The sequence below is a fragment of the Phoca vitulina genome, unplaced genomic scaffold, assembly GCF_004348235.1.
Source record: "Phoca vitulina isolate PV1807 unplaced genomic scaffold, GSC_HSeal_1.0 scaffold58, whole genome shotgun sequence".
Taxonomy (NCBI): Eukaryota; Metazoa; Chordata; class Mammalia; order Carnivora; family Phocidae; genus Phoca; species Phoca vitulina.
Window position 1 is genome coordinate 8,258,327 of NW_022589761.1, and position 23,158 is coordinate 8,281,484.

A 23,158-nucleotide genomic window follows, 5' to 3' on the forward strand; every position below is an offset into this window, starting at 1 on the left:
GTGGATGTAGACGAAGGTAAGAGTGAGGGAAAGATGCCTTGTGGCTGCCGAGTGGGAAATAGCACAGACCCTGGGAGGCAGGGAGCCTGGTGACCTTGGGGCAAGTGTGGGGCCACAATGCAAGGGTGGCAGGTCGGGTACACTGTGTCCTTTGGAGCTTTGCCACATCAGAGGGCCTGAAAATCAGTGTTCCCAAGGCACATCTTTGCTGGCCAGAGATGATAGCTGGAGGAGCTAATGGTCTAGCTCCTCCCTAGGATGATAAGGTTGATAACGATGTTTATTACGTGCCTGGCACTAGTCTATGATCTGTACATTTTTCTTAAATTTTTTAAGATTTTATTTATTTATTTGAGACAGAGAGAGCAAGCACGAGCAGGGGGAGGAGCAGAGGGAGAGGGAGAAGCAGGCTCCCCACTGAGCAGAGAGCCCGATGTGGGGCTCGATCCCAGGACCCCGGGATCATGACCTGAGCCGAAGGCAGATGCTTAACCACTGAGCCACCCAGGTGCCCTTGATCTGTACATTTTTAAACCTCATGACAACGCCGGGTGGTAGATACTGTTCTAATCCTCTTCATTTCACAGATGTGGAAACGGAGGCACAGAAAGGTTAAGGGACTTGTTCAAGACGACACAACTAGGAAGGGAGACAGATGGCATTTGAATCCAGGCAAGAACCCCAGAGTCCGGGCTCTTACCCACTATGGTATGCTGCTTCCCAATGCTTTTGTTGTAGCCTTGTTCTCAGTCAAGTTGTATGGCCCTTTGGATAGGCTAGCTCAGGAGTGTGAGCAGTCACTAACACTTTAGTATGAATTAGTTACCACCCCACCCCCACCCCCTGCCTTTCTGACACTAACGTATAGCAATCACCGCTATGGTTTACAGGAGCACTGTAGTGTAGGAGTTCAGTAGCTGGGCTCTGGAGTCATATGCCTGGGATTGAAGCCCAGTGCCACTTCCCAGGTGTGTGACTTTGGGTAAGTGTTAGCACTAAACTGGGCCTCAGTTTCCTCATTTGTGAAGTCCCCATTTTCCAGATGAGGAAACTGAGCAGCTCAACACACGGCACACCCAGGACTTTAGGACCTGGGTTTTGAGCACATAGTCACCTCCACAGAATGAGGAACCAAAAACAGGTTCTGTGAGAGGGAAGTCTGAGGTCCCTAGGCCCGAGAGGATGTTCTGGGAGATGCGCCCAGGTGATTGGATGCCGGGAGGGCTATGTCCATCCTCCACACATTTGTTCTCTGTAGGTCTGGGTGGAGGGAAGGGGAACCTGGAAGCCTGAGGTCTGCGTGCGCGGGGACAGCAAAGCCATCTGCAGGGCTGGACAGGCATGGGGTTTCTGCATTCCTCCTCTCCTTCAGTGGCATCTTCCCTTCCTGCCGGACTGGAGCTCAGACCCCCTGCGATGGGTGCCTGATCCTGGCCGGGCTGCTGGGTGGCACAGGGTACGGATGGGGGCCGGGGTCCCACGTCAGTCAGTAGGGGGATGATGTGAGGTGTGTTTTGTCCTGGTTGCGGGTGGGGATGCCCTAGCTCTGCGCCCCCCCCCCCCAACCCCCTGCCCATACATAGGCAGGACCGCTGCTACAACTAGACCTGCTGATAAAATACTGAATTCCTGGGGCACCTGGGTGGCTCAGTCGGTTAAGCGTCTGCCTTCGGCTCAGGTCAGGATCTCAGGGTCTTGGGATCAAGTCCCCCACCCCCACCCCCACCCCCCTGCATCAGGCTCTCTGCTCAACGGGGAGCCTCCTTCTCCCTCTCCCTCTGCCTGCTGCTCTGTCTACTTGTGCTCTGTCAGTAAATAAAATCTTTTAAAAATATACTGAAATACTTCCACAGTTTGGGGTAAATAGCTGCCACCCACTTCTGATGCCCTTCAGGCCTCCCTAGCACCCAGCCCAGGGGCCTCCCTGATCCAGCTTTGGGGGACTTGCTGATCCTGATGGGTGGACGGCTCCACCAATATCTGCTATCTTCCCTGCCTTAGCCTCAACGTCAATCCCTCCACTCACAAGGTTCAGACATGGGTACCCATTTCATATAAACTCCCATGCATCCTTCAAAGCCTTGCCTCAATGTCACTTTCTTCAGGAAGCCCTCCTGGTTTGTTCACGATGTATGGTGGTGATATTGGGCACATTTGGTTTTGCGCATCTCCCGAGGTACAAGGACCACAGGCCATCATTCCCCCAGGAGCCCCGAATGACACCCACTGGGGCCCTGCTGGCTTGCACTGGGCCAAGGCTGAGGGGGAAGTGAGGACAAGCTGAGTCCCGGGAGGGGAGGGGGGCCTGTTCTCATGCTCTGGCTGAGGAGCGATTCTCCATCTGTCAGGCCAGCTGCGGGTGCCGGGACCTGGGGAGACGCAGCAGGACAGAGGGAGGTGTGTAGGGGGAGCTCGGGGAAATCCACGGTAATCAGGGAGAGGAAAAACAGGCACACCGTATTGTTACAGAGCCATTACATACAACTTACAAACAAGCCAGGACGGTGTGGAGGGTAGGGGAGAAGGGAGGGGGCACGGAGGCAAGAAGGTCAGGGTGGCGCGGTCCGGGCTGGGTCCTGGAGGGGGCTCAGGCTGCGGTTCCCGGAGGGGCTTGTCGGGTGGAGGCCGGGCTGCTTGTGGAGGCCTCGTAGCTTCCCCAGCAGCTCCTGAACGAAGTCCTGAGGATGGGGCAGGGGTCCTGAGAACACGGGGAGGGGCGGGGCTGCCCCTGCCCCGCCCAGCCCAGCCCCTCTGACCGGGGCCCCTACTGCTCCGCCTCCCCTGCCTCCCCTCCCGGGCAGTGAGAGCACCTGGAGGTAGTTGGGGAGGGGGGTCGAAAGGCAGAGATGGGGAAAGAGAGAGAGGGGGGACAGATAGAGAAAGACAGCAAGAGAGCCAGAGCGAAAGAAACAGAGAGACAGGGAGAGACAGAGCCACAGACAGGGAGGGAGACAGGGACCCAGAAACTGGGATCAGGACGGAGACACAGAGATGCAGAGGGAGAGACAAAAGGACAGAGAAAGAAACGGCCACAGAGAGACATCAAGATATTTCTCAGGCCAAGGGATCACAGGAAGGTCCCCAGGGACAGAGGCCTTAGCTCCAGGGGCAGGCACACAATGACGTTTGTCCCTCAGGCAGCCCAGAGCTGGTTGGAGAAACATATTTTTCCCTTTTAAAGCAGGGAAGGAAGTGGGAGGGGTTGGGCCGCTCAGGGCCTGGAGGGATGGGGGGAGCAGAGGTGGGGAAGGGAATCCCAGGGTGGCAGAAGCAGCTGGAGGGGACCGAGTGGAGGGGTGAGGCTGAGCCCCAGGACTGGCCGCCCAAAGGAGAGGGCAGCAGAGGCACCAGCAGAAGCCGGACACAGATGGGGAGTGTCTCAGTGGGGAGGAGATGACAGACCCCAGCGGCAGATGGGGAGAGACAAGCAGGGTGAGGAAGACAAAGACACCACTGGAGCCGAGGAAAGGGCTGAGAGACTCAGAGGGCTCTCCAGGGCTCCCTCTGCCGCCCCTGGGCCAGGCAGCGTCTTCCCTCCTCCCCAGGGACCCCCTTCTCCACCAGGATGCAGGGGCCCAGAGCAGGGAGGGAACACTTACCTCTGTGGGGTTCCTGCACGACTTCAGGAGTCCCTAAACCCCCCCGCCCCCCGCAAAAAAAGAAAAGAGTAAATAACCAGCCCCTCGGCCCCTCCAGCCCCTTCTCTTTCCCAACAAAGCCCCAAGGCAACAAGACAAAAGGAAGTCAGGCTCCAGGGTGGACTTCCCATCTGGTCGCCAGGGAAGAACATGGCCTGAGGGTCTTATAGAGCAATGGGGGGGGGGGGTAAGTCAAGAAACTCTGCACCAGGATTAGCTCTAGGTCCAGAGGGGGCTGGAAGGTCACACAGCGTTTTCTAACAGCAAGGACACCAGCCTGCCTGGCTTTCACTCCCAGCTCTGTTCCTTCTGAGCTGTGACCCGGGGCGAGTGATTAAATCATTTTCCTCATCTGGAAGATGGAAACCATACACCCTTCACAGGATTTGTAAGGATTAAATGTGTTAAGTGGAAAGTAACTGAAACAGTGCCCGGCACATAGTAAGTGCTCAGTAAACATGTGGACTATTGTGATTTTCAGGAAGGTGCAAGGTGGGGGAGGGCAGCTCTCCCTTTCACCTACCTGGATTTTCCGGCTTCTGTCCTCTTCGCTCTCTAATTCCAACAATTCGTCAATGTTGACCTCATCAGGCATGTCTGCCTCCTAAGGCAGGAGGGAGGGGTGGTCAGGGTTGCGTGCCCGTCCCTCCCTCGCCTTTGTCCAGGCCTCTGGAGAAGCCCCATCGGCCCCAGGGCCCAGCTGGCGGGTTCTGGAGCAACAATGTGGCAGTCAGGGACAGCACCGCCAAGGCGGGACATCTGGGTGTTGGGGGGAGGGGTGACAGATGGGTTGACAGAGGCCCAGGGGCCCGTACCAGCTCAGATGCCAGGCAGCGCCAGAGCCCCGAGAGCCCTGGGGCTGGCACAGGTCTCTCTCCTTGGCCCCAGTTCCCAAGAGGGGAACAGGCCTGGTCGAGTATTGGAATGTCAGATTCTGTGATTCAGGAGAGGGGCTGCCTCTGCCCTTTCAAGGAAAAGTCTAAGCACTAGGTGTGGGGGAGGGGTGCAGGCCGGCCAGAGCCGGCTGGGGGAGGCCCCTTGCCTAAGAGGACCGGAAGGGAGGGTAAGGCTCAGGCCAGCCCCCAGGGCCAAGAGTGCAGCCCGGTCAGACCAGAGAGATGACCACCAACGGCCCCCAGAGTGGGTGGGTGGGATGAGCCACGGAGCCCAACTTTGAGCGGCCCAGAGGGGGATTCCTCGGATAGCCTGTTGGGGCAAAAAGCCAAACGCAGGCTGGCTCCCTAGCCCTGTGGGGGACAGAATCCAGCTGTCAAAGCATGAGATCCCTGAGGCTACAGATTTTTTTCCTCCCCCACCCAAAGCCCTTCTGACTTCACTGTGGGCCTCAGGGCTGGGTGGTCCCGGGTTTGTGTGCGGAGAAGGGGGGTCAGCAAAGGCCTGGATAGTCTATAAGTGGGTCACACCCCTGTGCGAAGCTCTGCGTGTGAGCCAGAGGCCAAGGCCAAGGGGCCAGGGCCGGCTTGAGAGTGCAGAGGTATGGGGTGTCATGGGCGTGGACTGCAGAGGGGCGGGGGGTGGCTACGGTCCGATGACTGTGAGACATGTGGCCCTGGTTTAGCTGCGTTTGTCTCACTGTCGTGTGTCACCACCACTGTAATGCCCACCATCGGAGGATGACTTTAGAGGATGCCACCTACCGATGGCCGCTGGGCTACTCTGTCTACCTATAGGAGACTCCCTGTGTGCCTGACAACGGTGGGACCTTGTGTCGCCGTGAGGGGCCATGCCTTGTGTCACCTTCGAGCTGTGCATGCTGTCTGTCCGCCGACACAACCACCACGTCCCTGGGATTGTGTTTCGTGTGTGGTGCAGTGTGACTTCAAGCGGAGACTTAAGCGGAAGGTGTGAAATGTGTGTCCGTAGCCTGTGCGTCCCATTGGAGGCTGTCGCTCCCGCCCCGCGTGTACCTACAGTGCACGGTTTTCTGTCTGCGAGCAGCTGTACTTTCTGCCGTTTTCCGTCTGTGAGCAGCTGAAGCGCCTGTCACTGTGTTTGCATGTGGTTCTTGGCTTTTGCTTTTAGGAGGCAACGGATGGCTGTTACTCGAAACATTCCGGGTCCCAGGGGAGGGGTAGCTCCAGCGCTGTGCGCACTGCTCCTTTGCGGGTCTCTGAGCGGCTGTAACTGGAGTCCTTTTGTGTGGGTGTAGCTGTGCGGGGTGTCTGCGTTCGGCTGTGGCCTGTGCTATTGTGTCTGTGGGTGCTGATCTGTAGGGGACCACAGCCTGTGTCCCTGAGAGTCTGTCAGGGGCGCTAACTTGTCGCTGTGCGCGTCTGTGAATGCTGTTGCTTTCTTTGCTGGGCGTCTCTGGGTCTCCGTATCTAAGTTTGGCTTTAAGACATCCCCCTCCCCCAACCTCTCTCCAGATATGGCCGCTCTGGCTCCCCAACTTTGCCTCCTCGCCCCCCCCCCATATGCTCAACCACTATGCACAACCATCTCTGGAGACCCAAGTGTGTTTCTGGGTCCACAAGCAGAGAGCCATGGAGGGGAGACAGCAAGCGCCATGCATGCCTGGTCCCGGGGCGTGCTCTCTCTTCTGTGACCGAGGCCAGCACAAGCAACCAGAGACCCCCAAGGGCGTAGGGTGTCCGGGCCCGGGGTCTGTCGCTCCGAGATCCCCACCCCCTTTCGCCCCCGTACCCATCCCTGCCTCACCCTGCCGCGGTACAGCTCCTCCAAGCGCCCGTCGATCCACTTCTCCACGTCTAGCCGCCGCTGCAGCTCCCGCCGGTCGTACTTGACGGTGACACGCGCGTGTCGTTTCTGCAACCCCCCGGGGCTGCCCCCCGGGCCGCGAGCCCGCGACGGAGACTGCAGCTTGCTCAGCACCCGCTTGCCCAGCCGCTGAGCTGCCATCGCGGCCCCGGCCCCGGCCCCCCGCGCCGCGCTGTGCGGCTTCGCCCGGCGCCCAGGGGGCCTCTTACGGGCCGGGGCGGGGCCGGCCGGGGGCGGGGGCTCGGGCTCGCCCCGGGGCCAGCTCCGCCCCAGTCTCCCGGGCCTCAGTTTCCCCGCCGGCAGCTCAGGGACTGGTCGCTGCACCGCGTAAAGCCCGGAGCCGTGCCCAGTCCAGGTATGCGCGCGGTCGGGGAGTCCTAGGCCGGGGCCGGGCGGCTGGGGCTCCCGGGGCCTGGATCCCGAGGGGCGGGGTCCCGGGACAGGCTCTTGGGGACCGGGCCTGCCTGCGCGCCCTGGTGGCTGCAAGGGACAGTGCAGGAGCCCCCGTGCCGCCTTTCTCTGCAAGGGAAGATCCAGCCAGAGAACTCACAGTACAACATTTATTCGTTCTTTCATTTATTCACTCATCCATGCAGGCTTTCGTTCACTTATTCACTCACTCTATTCAACAAATATGTATTCGTTTGACATCATGACATCTGTTAGCGTCTGTCTCTCATATCAGACTCCTCGAGCAGGATAGCATCCAGACGGTCCTCTCTCACTCTGGTGATTACCAGGCCCCTCGTCCCCGACTCCCTTCCCCATGGGTTTCTTAGTGACCTAAGCAGGGGGAGACGGCACCTGCTCTCTTCAATCCTTTCAGCTTTCTGAAAATCTCAATAACGCATATGTATATATATATACATATCTCGGGCGCCCGTCACATGCACCCACACCAGGCACTGTTCTAGGCACTAGAGATAGAGCAGTGAACAAACAAGTCCCATCCTCAGGGAGTTGACATTTTTGTGCTGGAAACAGTCAATAATAAGCACTATTACACAGCTTATTAGAATATGATGTGTTTTTTTTAAAGAATTTATTCATTTATTTGAAAGAGAGAGACATAGCGAGAGAGGGAACACAAGCAGGGGGAGTGGGGGAGGGAGAAGCAGGCTCCCTGCTGAGCAAGGAGCCCGATGCGGGGCTTGATCCCAGGACCCTGGGATCATGACCTGAGCAGAAGGCAGACGCTTAACAAGTGAGCCACCCAGGCGCCCCAGAATATGATATGAAATATGAAGCAGGAAGGAGAAATGAAGTGAAGGAGGGGTTGCAATTTTAGCAAGGGTAATCACAGAAGTCCCTTACTTCACCAGTCTTACCACTTCTGATTACAAGCAGCAAGAACGATACTTTAAAACTTAAATTTGGCCATGTCCCATCCCTGTTTAAAACTATCCGTAAATAGGCAATGGTTTCTTAGATATGACATCAAAAGCGGAAGCAACAAGAGAAAAAATAGGTAAATTGGACTTCATTGAAATTAAAAACTTTTGTGTTTCAGGGGTGCCTGGCTGGCTCAGTCCATGGAGCTTGCATCCCTTGATCTCGGGGTCGTGAGTTCGAGCCCCATGTTGGGCATAGAGCTTACTTTAAAAAAAAAAAAGTTTTGTGTTTCAAAGGCCATCATTAAGAAAGTGAAGAGACAACCCACAGAATGGAGAAAGAATTTCAAATCATATACCTGATAAGGTCCTTGTTGTTGGGTTTTTTTTAGATTTTATTTATTGATTTTTTAAATTTTTTAAAGATTTTATTTATTTATTTGAGAGAGAGTGAGAGAGGGAGCACATGAACAGGGGCAGAGGGAGAGGGAGAAGACTCCCCTGCTAAGCAGGAAGCCCGATGCGGGGTTCGATCCCAGCTAAAGGCAGACGCTTTACCGACTGAGCCACCCAGGTACCCCTATTTATTTATTTGAGAGAGAGAGAGGGTGGGGGAGGGGCAGAGAGAGAGACAGAGAGAGAATCCCCTGCAGACTCTGCACGGAGTGCAGAGGCCCACTCAGGGCTCAATCCCATGACCCCAAGACCACAACTGGAGCTGAAACCAAGAGTTGGGCACCCAACTGACCGAGCCACCCAGGTGCCCCCAATAAGGTACTTGTAATTAAAATAAAGAAGTGGTGGAACTCAATAATAATAATAAGACAAATAACCTAATGAAAAAATGGACAAAGGCTCTGAATAGACATTTATCTAAAAAAGATATACAGGGCGCCTGGGTGGCTCAGTCGGTTAAGCGTCTGCCCTCTGCTCAGGTCATGATCTCAGGGTCCTGGGATCAAGTCCTGCATCAGGCTCCTTGCTCAGCAGGGGTCTGCTTCTCTGCTTCTCCCCCGGCTCATGTGCATTCTCTCTCTAGCGCTCACTCTCTTTCTCTCTCAAATAAATAAATAAAATATTTTATTTTATTTTTTTTTTTAAGATTTTATTTATTTATTCATGAAAGACAGAGAGAGAGGCAGAGAGAGAAGCAGGCTCCCAAGGAGCAGAGAACCCGATGCGGGACTCGATCCCAGGACCCTGGGATCACGACCTGAGCCAAAGGCAGACGCCCAACCATCTGAGCCACCCAGGCACCCCATAAATAAAATATTTTAAAAAATAAAATAAATAAAAAACATATACAAAGACCAGTAAGCGTTTGAAAAGATGCTCAACATGTTAATTATCAGGAAAATGCGAATCAAAACCATAAGGAGATACCACTTCATACCCAGTAGGATGGCTATAATTTATTTCTTCTTTAATGTTTATTTATTTTCTATAGTAAGCTGTACACCCAATGTGGAGCTTGAACTCATGACCCCCCAGATCAAGAGTCGCAGGCTCTTCCAGCCAGGCACCCCAGATGGCTATAATTTCTTTTAAATGGAAAATACCAAGTGTTGGCAAGGCTGTGGAGAAATCAGAACCTTCATACATTGATGTTGGGAATGTAAAATGGTGCAGCCACTTTGGAAAACAGTCTGGCAGTTCCTCAAAAGGTCAAACTTAGAGTTACCATATGACTCAGCAATTCTACTCCTAGGACTACACTAGAGAACCGAAAGCATATGTTCACACAAAAACTTGTACGTGAATGTTTGTTGCAGCATTGTTCATATTAGCCAAAAGGTGGAAACAACATAGCGCATCAACTAATGAATGGATACATAGAATGTGGTAAGTCCATACAATGGACTGGTATTTGGCAATAAAAAGAAGTTAAGTACTGACACATGCTTCACCATAGATAAACCTTGAAAACATGCTAAGTGAGAGAGGCCAGACTCAAAAGGCCACATGCTGTATGATTCTACTTATATGAAATGTCCAGAATAGACAAATCCATAGACAGAAAATAGATTAGTGGTTGCCTGGTCCTGAGAGAATTCTGGGGAAAGGGAGTGACTGCTGGCCAGTACGGGGTTTCTTTTGAGGATGATGCTATTTTCTAAATTGTAGTGCGATGGTGGCATAACTTTATTAATATACTAAAAACCAAAAAAAAAAAAACCACCCTAAAAACCATTGAAATGTACGTTTTATTTATTTATTTATATTTGTTTGTTTGTTTATCTTTTTTAGATTTTATTTATTTATTTGAGAGAGAGGGAACATAAGCAGGGGCAGAGGCAGAGGGAGAAGCAGACTCCCCACTGAGCAGGGAGCCTGATGCGGGGCTCGATCCCAGGGCCTGAGATCATGACCTGAGTCAAAGGCAGATGCTTAACTGACTGAGCCACCCAGGCACCCCTATCTATTTATTTTTAAGATTTTATTTGTTTATTTGACAGAGACAGAGTGAGAGAGGGAACACAAGCAGGGGGAGTGGGAGAGGGAGAAGCAGGCTTCCAGCGGAACAGGGAGCCCGATGCGGGGCTCGATCCCAGGACCCTGAGACCGTGACCTGAGCCAAAGGCAGACGCTTAACGACTGAGCCACCCACACGCCCCCAATTGTACATTATAAAAGGGTAAATTGTATGGTATGTGGCTTATATCCCAATAAAGCTGTTATATTCAGAACAACAACTGTCCATAGCTCCCCATTGTCCTAGGGGCATTCAAAGCTCTGTCAAGCCTGTGCTATCTCTCTCAGTTGGATGGGGGGGGCACATGTGGGCCTATAATCAGGTGGGGTGGGGGCCGGTGGCACAGGAGGTGAGAACAAAGGAAATAGTTTAATGAATACACCGCAAGGGAGAGGCAATCAGGACAGCAGAGAAGAGGCCGGTCTTCAAGGAGGCAGTGGGTGGGGGCTGTGTTTTATTTTATTTATTTTTTTAATTTTATTTATTTGAGAGAGAGAGAGCACAAGGGGGGTGCAGAGGGAGAGGGAGAAGCCGACTCCCACTGAGCAGGGGGTGGGGGCCAGTATTTAAAGCGGGAAGGTGTTGTACATAGGCCATTGGTCAGTTAGGGCCTGTGGCTATTTTGAGGTGGGTCGCCTGCTGGGGCTGTCTGGATTTAGCCAGGGGGTCGCTGTGGGCACATTTGCCTGGATCAAGTTTCCATTGCTCAAGCGTGTTGTCTCAAAGTAGCCTCTACAAAGCATGATCCCTTCTCAACACCTTTGCCCTAATAGTTCTTTCTGCCAGGGAAGCTCTTCCTTGAGAGTGATATCAGCAGGGCTCATTCCTTCATCTCCCTCAAATGTCACCTGCGCGGTGGGGTCTTGTCTGAACACCCTACCTCACTCATATTTTCAGTCCTACGTCCCGTACCTGGCTCTATGTTTTATCCATAATATTGCCCTTCAACATTGTATATAATTTACTCATTTTATTTATTGTCTGTTTTCCAACTAGTGATGTGCCGAAAGGCAAAAGGAGTACAGGCAAAAAGGGGGTGCACTGTCTGTAGAGAATTTAAAATATAAATAAATAAAACTGACCAAAAGTTGGCCCAGGGTTTATTATACCATGCACTGACAAATTCTAAGCAGTATCAGTGATAAAATAATCCTCCAAAATAGTCCAAAATCTTTTTGTTGGTCTGCTTGTAGACAATTGATGCAATTACTGTTGAGTTTATTTATTTTTTAACAATTTATTTATTTATTTGAAAGAGAGAGCGAGAGAGAGCAGAAGCAGGGGGAGGGGCAGAGGGAGAGATTGAGACGCAAGCTCCCCGCTGAGCTCGGAGCCCAACATGGGCTCAATCTCGATCATGACCTGAGCCGAAATCAAGAGTAAACACCCAACCAACTGAGCCACCCAGACTCCCCCGGTTTTTTGGTGTTTTTTTTTTTTTAAGATTTTATTTATTTGAGAGAGAGAGAGAGAGAGAGAGAGAGAGAGAGAATGAATGGGGGAGGGGCAGAGGGAGCAGACTCGCTGCTGAGCGGGGGGGGGGTTCGAAGCCAGAACTGAGATCACACCCTGAGCCAAAGGCAGCCACTTAACGGACTGAGTCACCCAGGCACTCCCCTTACCCTGTTGAGTTTTAATAATAGGCTTCCAGTTAGTTATTTTTATTACTGTATCCTTTAGTAAACATTGTATTTGTAATAGTGTTCTATTGCTACAGAATAAATTACCACAAACTTTGTGGCTTAAAACTTATTATCTCATGGTTTCTAGAGATGGTTTAGCTGGGTCCTCTGCTCCAGGGTCTCACTGAGCTATAATCCAGGTGTCAGCCAGAGCTGCCATCTCATCAGAGGCTCAATTGGGGAAAGATCTGCTTCCAACTGCTTGACCTTGCAAAGATAAGGTCTTCATTTTCTTGCTGGTTATCAGTAGGGGCTGCTTGAGCTTCCAGCTCAAGCCCTGGCTTAGAGGAATGGGATGGGTGGGGCGTTCAAGTGCCTGAGAGAGCTTTGTCCTCACATTGAGACTCTTGTCCTTGAGTCCTTGGATCTCACTGCAAGATTAAAGAAGATGCTGGGCAAAAAATATATCTTTTTTAAATTTTTAAAAAAGATTTTATTTATTTATTTGACAGAGAGAGAGCGAGAGCAGGAACACAAGCAGGGGGAGTGGGAGAGGGCGAAGCCAACTTCCCGCTGAGCAGGGAGCCCGATGCGGGGCTCAATCCCAGGACCCTGGGATCATGACCTGAGCCGAAGGGAGCCGCTTAACCGACTGAGCCACCCAGGCGCCCCCAAAAATATTCTTTTTAATAAAAAAAATGGTGAGGGCACCTGGGTGGCTCAGTTGGTATAGCACACGACTCTTGATCATGAGGTTGTTGAGTTCCTGCCCCACGTTGGATGTAGAGATTACTTAAAAAATTTTTTTAAATGTACACAAAACTTTAATTGCTGCAGGTAAATAAACACCGTTTTGATAACCCAATTAAGGCTCCTCACATATTATTATGCCAGGAGGGAGGCTGATTAGTGGGAGTGGCCCTGGATCCTGTAAGGCACTGTTGCCTTTCTTGCCTCAGGACTTTTGCATTTGCTGTTCGGATGCTTGGAATGTTTGTCCCTCAGCCCTTCTGATCCTTCAGGGTTCATTATCAAAGCCAGGTTGGTCGGAGGGTTGTGGGTTATTGTTAAGCTGTTTAACATTATCAAAGCCACCTCCGCACTTCCACCACCTCAGTCCCTGATCGTTCAGTCTGTGCTTCCCTGTCACATCCCCCAATCATTCTAATCACTCTGTCCTATGCTTCTGTCATCACTACTCTCGGTTGTTCCTGTCTGGTGAGGAAGGGACTAGTCTGGCTTGGTCATCGCTGGGTTCCCAGGAACGCGCCTAGTAGGCGTTCAGTGAACGTTCAATTTAGGAAGGAATAAATCCCTCACCCTCAAAGGAGGGCAGAAATGAGGCGAGCTTCATCGCCACATTTTCAGGAACCACAGACTTCCAGGAAGAGCATTCTGTACCCTCTTCTCCCACCCCGAGGCCCAGCCCAAGGGTGAAGGTACTAGGACGTCACCGAGCCCCGGCGCAGGGAGGCAGGGGCCCCAGGGCTCAGCAGGTTTGCGCCTCCCCGCAGGCTAGCTCCTACCCTGGGCGGACCAACTCAAGCCCCACCCTTCCGCCCCCAATCCTGGGGCCAGCCCAGGTGCGCCGAGGGAGGAGGATCGCCGCGCAGGTGCGAGCTCCCTGCGCCTGCGCCCTGCGCGCCCCGCCTCGCCAGGTGCGCCCCGCCCCTCTCCCTGACCGGCCACCTTCGATAGCCGCTCGGAAGCGGCCGCCATTGGCTCTACCGCCCACCGAGTGTTTGGAAGTGTGGTGGGGTTCTGAGCCGTGGGAGAGTCGTTGAGTGTCGCCGGGGGGAAGGCGAGTGAGGGGCGGACAGAAGCATCGTGGGCGTAGGAGGCAGAGTGTCCGCACACCGAAGGTCCGACGAGTAGGGGCCTTCCCGGGCACTTCGGCAGGAGCGCCGGCGCAGCACCTCGCAGACCCTCTGGGAGCGCCCGCACCTGAACACGAGGCTCTCCAGCGCGCGTGCGCGGCAAGGGTCTTCCCGCACCTGATCGCGAGACCCTAACGGCCGGCGGCTCGAGGCTTCGCCTGCGCTGCCGGGTGGAGCCCGTCATGGCGCAGCTGTGTGGGCTGAGGCGTTGCGGGGCGCTCCTCGCCCTGCTGGCCTCGCTGCTCCTCTTCCGGGCTGAGGCGGCCGAGGGAGAACGTGGCGTCCACGGTGAGGGCCGGGGCGGGTCTCCCGGGAGGAGTGGAAGGCCGAGGGCGGGGCGTTAGGTTCCGGGGGCTAAGTTGGGGTGCGAGGGGCCTTGGGCAGGTCTGAACGGGGCGAATAGGCGGGAGAGGGAATTGGGGGCGACCTGGTGAAGCTCAGGGGGTGTGGTGGGACGGGCTCTGGGAGATTGAGCCTGGGGATGAGGCTCGGGAGCCCCTGGGAGTGAGGACGGGCGGCGGAGCCAGGGTTGGGAAAGTTTCCTGCGGGTGAGGGAGGAGACTTAGGACTATTGACCGAGAAGGAGTGGCATTGGCCCTTCCTGTGGCAGGAGGGGGGTGAGAGGCCCAACAGAAGACCAGCCTCCTCCTGGCAGAGGGAAGTTCTGCTGCCCAGGAGATCCCTGGGAGGCCAGGCCTGAGAGGGTGGGGGTTGGATTAGGTGACGCAATGGCAATTTTAGCCTCTGGGAAGAAGCCCCCACGCCCACCTCTTTAGATTTATTGGACCACAGCCTCCCGAGAAATCTTACCTGGTTCAGTTGCAGTAGAGTGCCTCCAAAAAGAAAGGTGTTTCTCAGTGATATCCAAAGGAAGGAGAAGAAGGACAAAAGTGTTGGAGGGGAGAAACTTTGCCAAGGTGCAGGAGTGGGGACCCCTTGGTGTAAGAAGAGTATTGGCATTGAGAAGCTGGGGTTGGGTTCGTGGAACTGGTCCTTAACAGGTTGGTGGAGAATAAGGCCCAATTTAGATTTCTACATTCTCTGGAAGTTTGGCCTGGGAAGGTCTTTTTGAACAAGTGTTGTCATAACCTCAACTGCTTCAGACAAGCCCAGCCAGGCTTTGGAAAAAACCTTCTTTTCAAAGAAGAATTCATTGATTCAAGCAAAACTTACTGAGCCCCAGATGTGTCAGGGATGATGCTGGACCCAGTGATAACAGTTGTGACTCAGACAAGCCAGGTCCCTGCACTTAAAAGAGCTTATATTCTAGTGGGAGAGACAGAGACAGTGAGTAAACATTTAGATAAAGAGCAGTCACTGCAGTATTAAATTACTAAGAAGTAAATGAACAAGGTGAAGTACACAAACAACGTGGTGTAAGATGATGGGGCTGCTTTAGCTCAGGTGGTCGGGGGAGGTCTCTCTGAGGAGGGTGACGTCTTGAGCCTTAACACAAAGACCTAGTAGGTGAGAGTCCAGTTGGAGGTAACGGAGTACAGAGTCCTCAAGGTTGGCGCAAGCCTGGTAGTATTCAAGGAAAAGACAAGAGAACCATCCTAGCTGGAGTAGAAGTGGGGGTAGGGAGAGAATTGGAGAAGGATGTGAGGTGGGAGAAGTAGGCAGGAGCCAGGTGGCTTCCTAGGCCAGCATTTTGGGTGGAAAGAAAGCAGGGTGTGTGTACACCAAGTCATCACCTGTGGTGGCTTCTGAGGGCTGTTAATTTCCCCACGCCAGAGGCAGAGAGGAGAAAATGAGCTAATGCGGATGTCCAGGGTCATTGGGGAGAGAATCAGCTCTGTAGGTCAAGGAATAAAGAATGCAGGTGTTGGGCACCTGGGTGGCTAGGTCGGTTAAGCGTCTCCCTTTGGCTCAGGTCCTGATCCCAGCATCCTGCTCAGCGGAGAGTCTGCTTCTCTCACTTACTCTGCCCTTCCCCCCTGCTTGTGCGCGAGCTCTCTCTCTCTCTCAGATAAATAAGTGAAATCTTAAAAAAATAAACAGGGGCGCCTGGGTGGCTCAGTCGGTTAAGCGTCTGCCTTCGGCTCAGGTCATGATCCCAGGGTCCCGGGATGGAGCCCCGCATTGGGCTCCCTGCTCATCGGAGAGCCTGCTTCTCCCTGTGCCCCTCCCTGCTGCTCTGCCTACTTGTGCTCTCTCTCTCTCTGTCAAATAAATAAAATCTAAAAAAATAACTCATAAAAAAAATGCAGGTGTTGAACATTCTTGCAGTCTGGACTAGAATTTGACAGCCCTTCTGGACTTTTTTCAATGATGTAATTATGTTAGGATGTACCCTCCAGTTACCTGCCCTGGGACTTTATCAAAACTGAGTTTAGGGGGCGCCTGAGTGGCTCAGTCATTAAGCGTCTGCCTTGGGCTCTGGGCTCTGGTCCTGGGATCGAGCCCCACATCGGGCTCCCTGCTCCGCGGGAAGCCTGCTTCTCCCTCTCCCACTCCCCCTGCTTGTGTTCCCTCTCTTGCTGTGTCTCTCTCTGTCAAATAAATAAATAAAATCTTAAAACAAAACTGAGTTTAGGGTTAACCTCTACTGCTTACTCTGAGCTCCCATGTGTTTAATCCTTGAAAGAACCTGGTGCAGTGGTGAAGTTAGACAGGTCTTGCCTAAGGTCACACAATCGTAATTGACAAAGTCAAGTCTGGCTTCAGAGGCCTTTTCTTTTCCTAATGGGGCCTTTCTGGCTGCTGCAGCTGGCTGGACCTCCTGACCTTTCAAAAGTACTCCTGTCTGGTTGGGTGAACTAATGACCTTGCTTATCTGAAGTTCTGTTTGTTTGAAAGCTTTCAGTAGTTTAATTTGAGGCCGGAAGTAGTTTTGATTTTTTACCCCCTTCTGATTGCTTTGATGAGTATGGTGGGGGGGAGGTGTGTAGTGAATATGTGTGAGGGGGTGATCGTAATAGTTGGGCAAGGAACTTGATCTGTGTGAAGACATAAGGGGGCTGAGGGGTAGAGGAAAGGTGGTAGGGTCAGTGGATTGTTGGAGTTGAGGTTTTGGAGGGAATGAACTAGAAAGACAGGATACAATGGGCAGTGAGTGAGACGCTTGGAGCTGAGGTTCCAAGAAGCTGTGCTTATTGAGACAAGGTCTAGGCATAACCATCGTGGGGCAAGGCTGAGGAGAGGACAAGATCGCTGGAGAAGAGGTCTAGGAACCAAGAGGCCAGGATGGTCTGAGTGTCACCCACCTGGATATGGAAATCACTGAGAATGATGAGAGAGGCAGCATGAGAGACAGTGAGCCAGGAGCTAAAGTCATGAAATGAGGAGTAGTGATATGGGCTAATGGATGATGCACAAGGTGGGGTACAGTCTACTTTGATGATGAGATTAATAGCTGGAGTTTTGAGAGGACAGAGGGTGAATGGTGTAGAAGCAGCATCAGGAGCAGGGAGACCAACCCTCTTGGGCATGTCCTCAAGGGAGAGCAGGGTCTGGTTAGAGTAAGAAAGTGATGAGAATCTTCCGAGAGGAGATTGAGGAAATGAGAGATTTTGCTTAAGGTAGTTGCTAAGTTCCCAAGTCCTGGAAGTTGGGGGGAAGAGAGATGGGAACAAAATAGGATGTATGGGGATGAGGGGGGTAATTCAGGAGTCTGGGGCTGGTGAGGTGATAAGCAAGTGATAGGAGTGCCATGTGGTTTCAAGGCTGACAATGTTGGGCAGGCACTGGGTGTTGGAGGGCAGACAGGAAGGGGTTTGGGGTATAGCGGACACTTGGAGTCTGGACAAAGGGTGTCCTGAATCCGGACCCCTGCAGATGGAGGTGGGAAAAAGCTGATGCTGCTCTGGGTGTTTCTGGCATTCAGAGAGAGTGCCAGTCTGCCATGGAAAGCGCACAGAGATCATAAACTGGCTGTTCCCAAGAGGCCTCAAACAGGCTTTATGTGACTTGTAGTTTCTAGAATTGGGAATTTTTTTTATGGAAAAATTTGGCTGGGGCTCTGCCTGAAAAATGTGAAGATCAGTGGCACCAGGTCAGTGTTCCTGCATAGCACACACAGTGCTCCTTTTGGAAAGGATATGTACTACTCTCCCTGTCTTTTTTTTTTTTTTTTTAAGATTTTATTTATTTATTTGACAGAGAGAGACACAGTGAGAGAGGGAACACAAGCAGGGGGAGCAGGAGAGGGAGAAGCAGATGCCCTGCTGAGCAGGGAGCCCGACGCGGGGCTTGATCCCAGGACCCTGAGATCATGACCTGAGCCGAAGGCAGACGCTTAACGACTGAGCCATCCAGGCGCCCTCCCTCAGTCTTTATGTATTTGGCCCACCCACCATATCTCTAAGCATTTGAGTTGTGACACCCCCCCCCACTCTTAAGAATATGCTCCATTTAGTAAATGGAGGTAGAGAAAACATAACAGCTCCTTATAAATTGTATAGTGTGGGGTGTGTGTATCATTGCTGTTAGGGAGGGAAAAGCCTTTATCAGGTGGCCACAAATGTGTGTGTGTGTGTTTTTTTTTTTTAATCTCTTCCCCTGGTGACAAGTCCTGTTATTTGGAGTGGCCCAAAATATGTAATTTTTCACTCAATTCAAGGGCAGATAATACAGTTGGCCCTTGAATAACACAGGGATTAGGGGCACCTCTGTGCAGTTGAAAATCCACATGTAACTTTTGATTCCCCGAAAACTTAACCTACTGATAGCCTACTGTTGACTGGAAGCCTTACCAATGACATAAACAGTCAATTAACACATATTTTGTGTTACATGTATTAAATACTGTATTCTTACAATAAAGTAAGCTAGAGAAAAGAAAATGTTATTAAGAAAATCATCAAGAGAAAGGTCAATTGTGTATTCCTTTTCAGAATAAAACCTTTTTTTTTTTTTTAAGATTTTATTTATTGGACAGCACAAGTAGGCAGAGGGAGAGGAAGAAGCAGGCTCTCCGCTGAGCAGGGAGCCGGACGTGGGTCTCGATCCCAGGACCCCAGGATCATGACGGGAGCCGAAGGCAGCCGCTTAACCGACTGAGCCACCCAGGTGCCCCCAGAATAAAACCTTAAAAATTCCTTTAGGAAGTTCAAGTGTAGTTTCTGCTGCCAATAACTATGCCTGACCTTGGGCATCAAAGCTTGGCATTAATGGGTACTGGGCTCATGGACTTTTGTTGATTGTTCTTGGGACTTTTCACTGGAGAAAAGTGCAGCAGCCTTCATTTGAGAGCCTCTACTGCACTTTCAAGTGATCTTCAGTTTCCATTAACCTCTTGGGTTAATTACAGTTTCTCCAGCACCTTGACTTAAAGGACAAACTTCCCAGCACTTCTCCAGTAAGCATATTCTTAGTCACCACACCTATCTTTTCACCCCCATGGATGGTTGTAAACTGAGTGGTCAGAGATATGACAAAGAGCTAAAGTGCAGTTGGTGTTGGTGATCAGCTGAGGGTTCTCCAAAGTAGCATCTTCTAGTATTTTTTTTTTTTAAGATTTATTTATTTATTTGAGAGAGAACGAGGGCACCCTCGTGAGTGGCGGGGAGGGGCAGAGGGAGAGAATCTTCAAGCCGACTCTGAGCGTGGAGCCCTGATGCTGCAGGGCTCATCCCATTACCCACGAGATCATGACCTGAGCCGAAACCAAGAGTCTGGCGCTCAACTGACTGAGCCACCCAGGCGCCCCTAGCATCTTCTGGTATTCCTGCCTTCACAGAAGAGGCATTTGTTTTGCTTGCAGTTAAGGCAGTTTGTTCCAGGATACTTTGAAATATTTATTCAACACTTTTTTTTTTTAAGTTTTTTTTTTTTTTTTTTTGTCAGAATGAGTGAGTGAGAGAGGCAGGCAGAGGGAGAAGCAGGCTCCCCGCTGAGCAAGGAGCCTGATATGGCACTCAGTCCCAGGACCCTGGGATCATGACTTGAGCCGAAGGCAGACGCTTAACCAACTGAGCCATCCAGGTGTCCCTTAAAAGATTTTATTTATTTGATAGCACAAGCAGGGGGAATGGCAGGCAGAGAGAGAGGGAGAAGCAGGCTCCTCGCTGAGCAGGGAGCCCCACGTGGGGCTCAATCCCAGGACCCTGGAATCATGACCTGAGCCGAAGGCAGACGCTTACCCAACTGAGCCACCCATGCGCCCCTATTCAACACATATTTATTGGACACCTACCCCGTGCCAGGTACAGTTTTAGGCCCAGGAAACAGAGCATTGAACAAAACCAATGACCTCCGAATGCATGGCAGCTACCTTGTAATGAAGACAGTAGTACAGTAGTAAAATGAGCAATGAATATATATTTGGTGTGCTAGTACTAAAAACATGGCCTTTGAAGCTCAAATGGTGATAGTCCCTAAAGAACCTTGAGGGCCTCACCTTCAGGTCCACTGAAACATTCCTTTACCCTGGTCAGCATTTGAGAACTCAGCCATGATAGAGAAAGCAAACTTCTCCTCTTTCACCCAGGTCCCCACGCACTTCTCATTTTTCCTATCCCCAGGGTCATTTGCAGCTCTCACGCTTGTCTTGAGGTAGTTGGCCAGGTGTCCAAGCCTCTGCCAAGTGCTGAGGCCAAGTAAGTGATGAGGTAGCCTGAGATTCATGTGAGAGGGGAGAGAACCCTGAAGGGGTCACACTGAAATGATTTCATGGACCCCAGGAAGCCTTGGTGGCCCACTGGTCATATGACTGACGCAGTTTTCACAGTGACCCTAGAAGCATTAGCGTGTGGATTATGGGTGTCTTTGTGCAGTCCTGGTCACAAATGTCATTTCATGTTTCTGACAAGATCTTTTATTTTTTTTATTTTTTATTTTTTAAGATTTATTTATTTGACAGAGAGACAGCGAGAGAGGGAACACAAGCAGGGGGAGTGGGAGAGGGAGAAGCAGGCTTCCCGCCAAGCAGGGAGCCCGATGCGGGGCTTGATCCCAGGACCCTAGGATCATGACCTGAGCCGAAGGCAGACGCTTAACGACTGAGCCACCCAGGCGCCCCAAGATCTTTTTTTTTTTTTTTTAAAGATTTTATTTGTTTATTTGACAGAGAGATAGCACAAGTAGGCAGAGGCAGGCAGAGGGAGAGGGAGAAGCAGACTCTCCACTGAGCAGGAAACCTGACGTGGGGCTCGATCCCAGGACCCCGGGATCATGACCTGAGCTGAAGGCAGCCGCTTAACCGTCTGAGCCACCCAGGCGCCCCCTGACAAGATCTTTTTGAAAACCAGGGACGCCTGGGTGGCTCAGTCGGTTGAGCGTCTGCCTTCAGCTCAGGTCGTGATCCCAGGGTGCTGGGATCGAGTCCCACATCGGGCTCCCTGCTCCGCGGGGAGCCTGCTTCTCCCTCTGTCTCTCTCTCTCTCTCTCTCTGTCTCTCATGAATAAATAAATAAAATCTTTAAAAAAAAAAAAAAAAAAAAGATCTTTTTGAAAACTGAAAAGGGATGCCATGGATGCTGAGGCCCAGTAACTTTAGAGTTTACTTTGAAATTATTTGATGTACATTTTTCATGACTGGAAATCCATTTTAGAAATGAGGGCAAAAAATTTAGCTGTTGTTTTACGCACTAGTGTTTGAGATGGATCTCACCCAACAGGGTCCTAGGTCCGTGGCTTCTAAAGTCCTTGAGTTCATATGTCACTTGAGTTCATGTCATATTTTATGTGTGTCCCTGGGTCTGTCATTTAGAGTTTAGGACATGCTCTTAAGGGGGTGAAAAATTTTATCATCATAGTTTGTGACCTTTCAAAGGGCCACTCCTTATAAATAGATATACAGTATGTATGTGGTATTGAAATTTAATGGGATGTAATCGAAAAAACATGTCTAAAAACGTTCCTTAGGGGGATGATAATGAAAAAAAGTTTGAGAAACACTGTTTGAGGGAGAGGGCCGTTAGCTTTCATCAATTTGTGAAAATGGTCCATGATTCAGAAGAGGTTAAGAATCTCTTGAATTAACAGGCAGTCCCATGAAAGACATTGAAACTGCCCTTCCAAGTTATTCTGATGGGCTACTGTGATTCTAGTTATAGATTTAGGTAAGGGTAGAATTTATAGTCTTGTTTGAGTGATGACTATGAGGTGACAGTGGGTAGGAGTGGTGGTTTGCATTGTGCCGATGGGTTTCTAAAATGTAAACTTTTATATCTAAATATTTTATATCTAAAATGCCAAGATTTTATATCTAAAACAAGATATTATGAGTCTTATAATTTAAGTTGGATTTGTCATTGTAAATGTTCTTTCCTCATAAATACCTAAGGGTTATTTTAAAGTTTCTGAATTATTTATCCTAATAATGACAACTTCCAGGCACCCAAACCTAGAGGAGATGGGTAGTTAGTAGCTTTCTTTACTGAAAACAGAAGCACTCAAGTATGTAGAACCTACCCAGCTAACCAAAATAGGTGAATTTCTACATCGTTTTGAAATAAAACTGATCGTAAAATAAATGTCAACTCTGGAATTTGGCACAGTGGAATTAAAACAGCCATGAGTACCTCCCTGATATTCAGTACCTCTTCAGTTACACAGAACTTTTAAAGATTCTTGCATTCTTTGGTGAAGAGATACTGAAGGTCCAAATGGGTAACCAGGGCATATTTTTTCTTATTTTCCCCAGGCTCTGAACACTTAATTGCAGGATAATGTGGGGTTGCAGGACTTTGGTCTACGTGATAGTTTGCCATTGTCGTACTCTGGGTGAAGATAAGGAATGGTGTCACTTGAGGCGTGGTAAATGGTCACACAGCAGAAAAACGGAGGAGTGATGGTTAAGTTGGTTTAATCAACTCTGACTTGAGGTTGTACTTGTGGTTTTCCATATCCCCTGTGTCCTGTCAGCTACCATATTCAGTTGGACTTCTAGTGAACTGTGTCATCCTTTTTTTTTACCTTCATTCCCACTGTTCTTATATTAGTCTGGGCTCATAAAAATACATTATCTACTATTTATTCAAAGCTTTGTGCTAAATGTTTTAAGGGCTTTTTTCTTTTTTAAATTTTTTTCTTATTATTTATTTGATTGAGAGCATGAGCAGGGGGAGAGGCAGAGGGAGAGAGAAAGGGAGAAACAGACTCAGCTGAGCAGGGAGCCCAATGTGGGACCTGATCCCAGGACTCTGGGATCATGACCTGAGCTGAAGGCAGACGCTTAACCGACTGAGCCACCCAGGTGCCCCTGTTTTAAGGGCTTATAATGGAATACAAAACTCCTTTAATCTTCACAGCACTCTTACGTCACTGGTCTGTGTGTCAAAGAAATCCCTCCCATTTGAGTTGTTTTTAAGAAACACATCTGAGGAGATGCCTGGGTGGCTCAGTCAATTAAGCGTCTGCCTTCGGCTCAGGTCATGATCCCAGGGTCCTGGGATCGAGCCCCGCATCGGGCTCCCTGCTCCGCGGGAAGCCTGCTTCTCCCTCTCCCACTCCCCCTGCTGGTGTTCCCTCTCTCGCTGTGTCTCTCTCTGTCAAATAAATAAATAAAAAATCTTTAAAAAAAAAAATAAATAAA

At 50.8% G+C, this 23,158-nt stretch overlaps 2 protein-coding genes across 2 annotated transcripts in view; one reads left to right on the top strand and one right to left on the bottom strand.

Annotated features, from left to right (window-relative positions):
- Window positions 1–1,796: 1,796 nt before the first annotated feature.
- PPP1R14A (protein phosphatase 1 regulatory inhibitor subunit 14A) lies at window positions 1,797–6,591 on the bottom strand. Its single transcript, XM_032390473.1, has 4 exons — window positions 6,318–6,591; window positions 4,162–4,242; window positions 3,600–3,632; window positions 1,797–2,678 (listed from the first exon to the last, which is right to left on the bottom strand). The coding sequence occupies exons 1-4, from the start codon at window positions 6,516–6,518 to the stop codon at window positions 2,550–2,552; spliced, it is 444 nt and encodes a 147-aa protein (XP_032246364.1). The 5' UTR covers window positions 6,519–6,591; the 3' UTR covers window positions 1,797–2,549.
- Window positions 6,592–13,467: 6,876 nt separating this feature from the next.
- The window catches only part of SPINT2 (serine peptidase inhibitor, Kunitz type 2), a 29,770-nt gene continuing 20,079 nt past the window's right edge, over window positions 13,468–23,158 (top strand). The window contains exon 1 of the mRNA XM_032390551.1: window positions 13,468–13,968. Coding sequence (XP_032246442.1) covers window positions 13,863–13,968 — 106 coding nt within the window. The 5' untranslated portion in view covers window positions 13,468–13,862. The remainder of the gene's footprint in view (window positions 13,969–23,158) is intronic.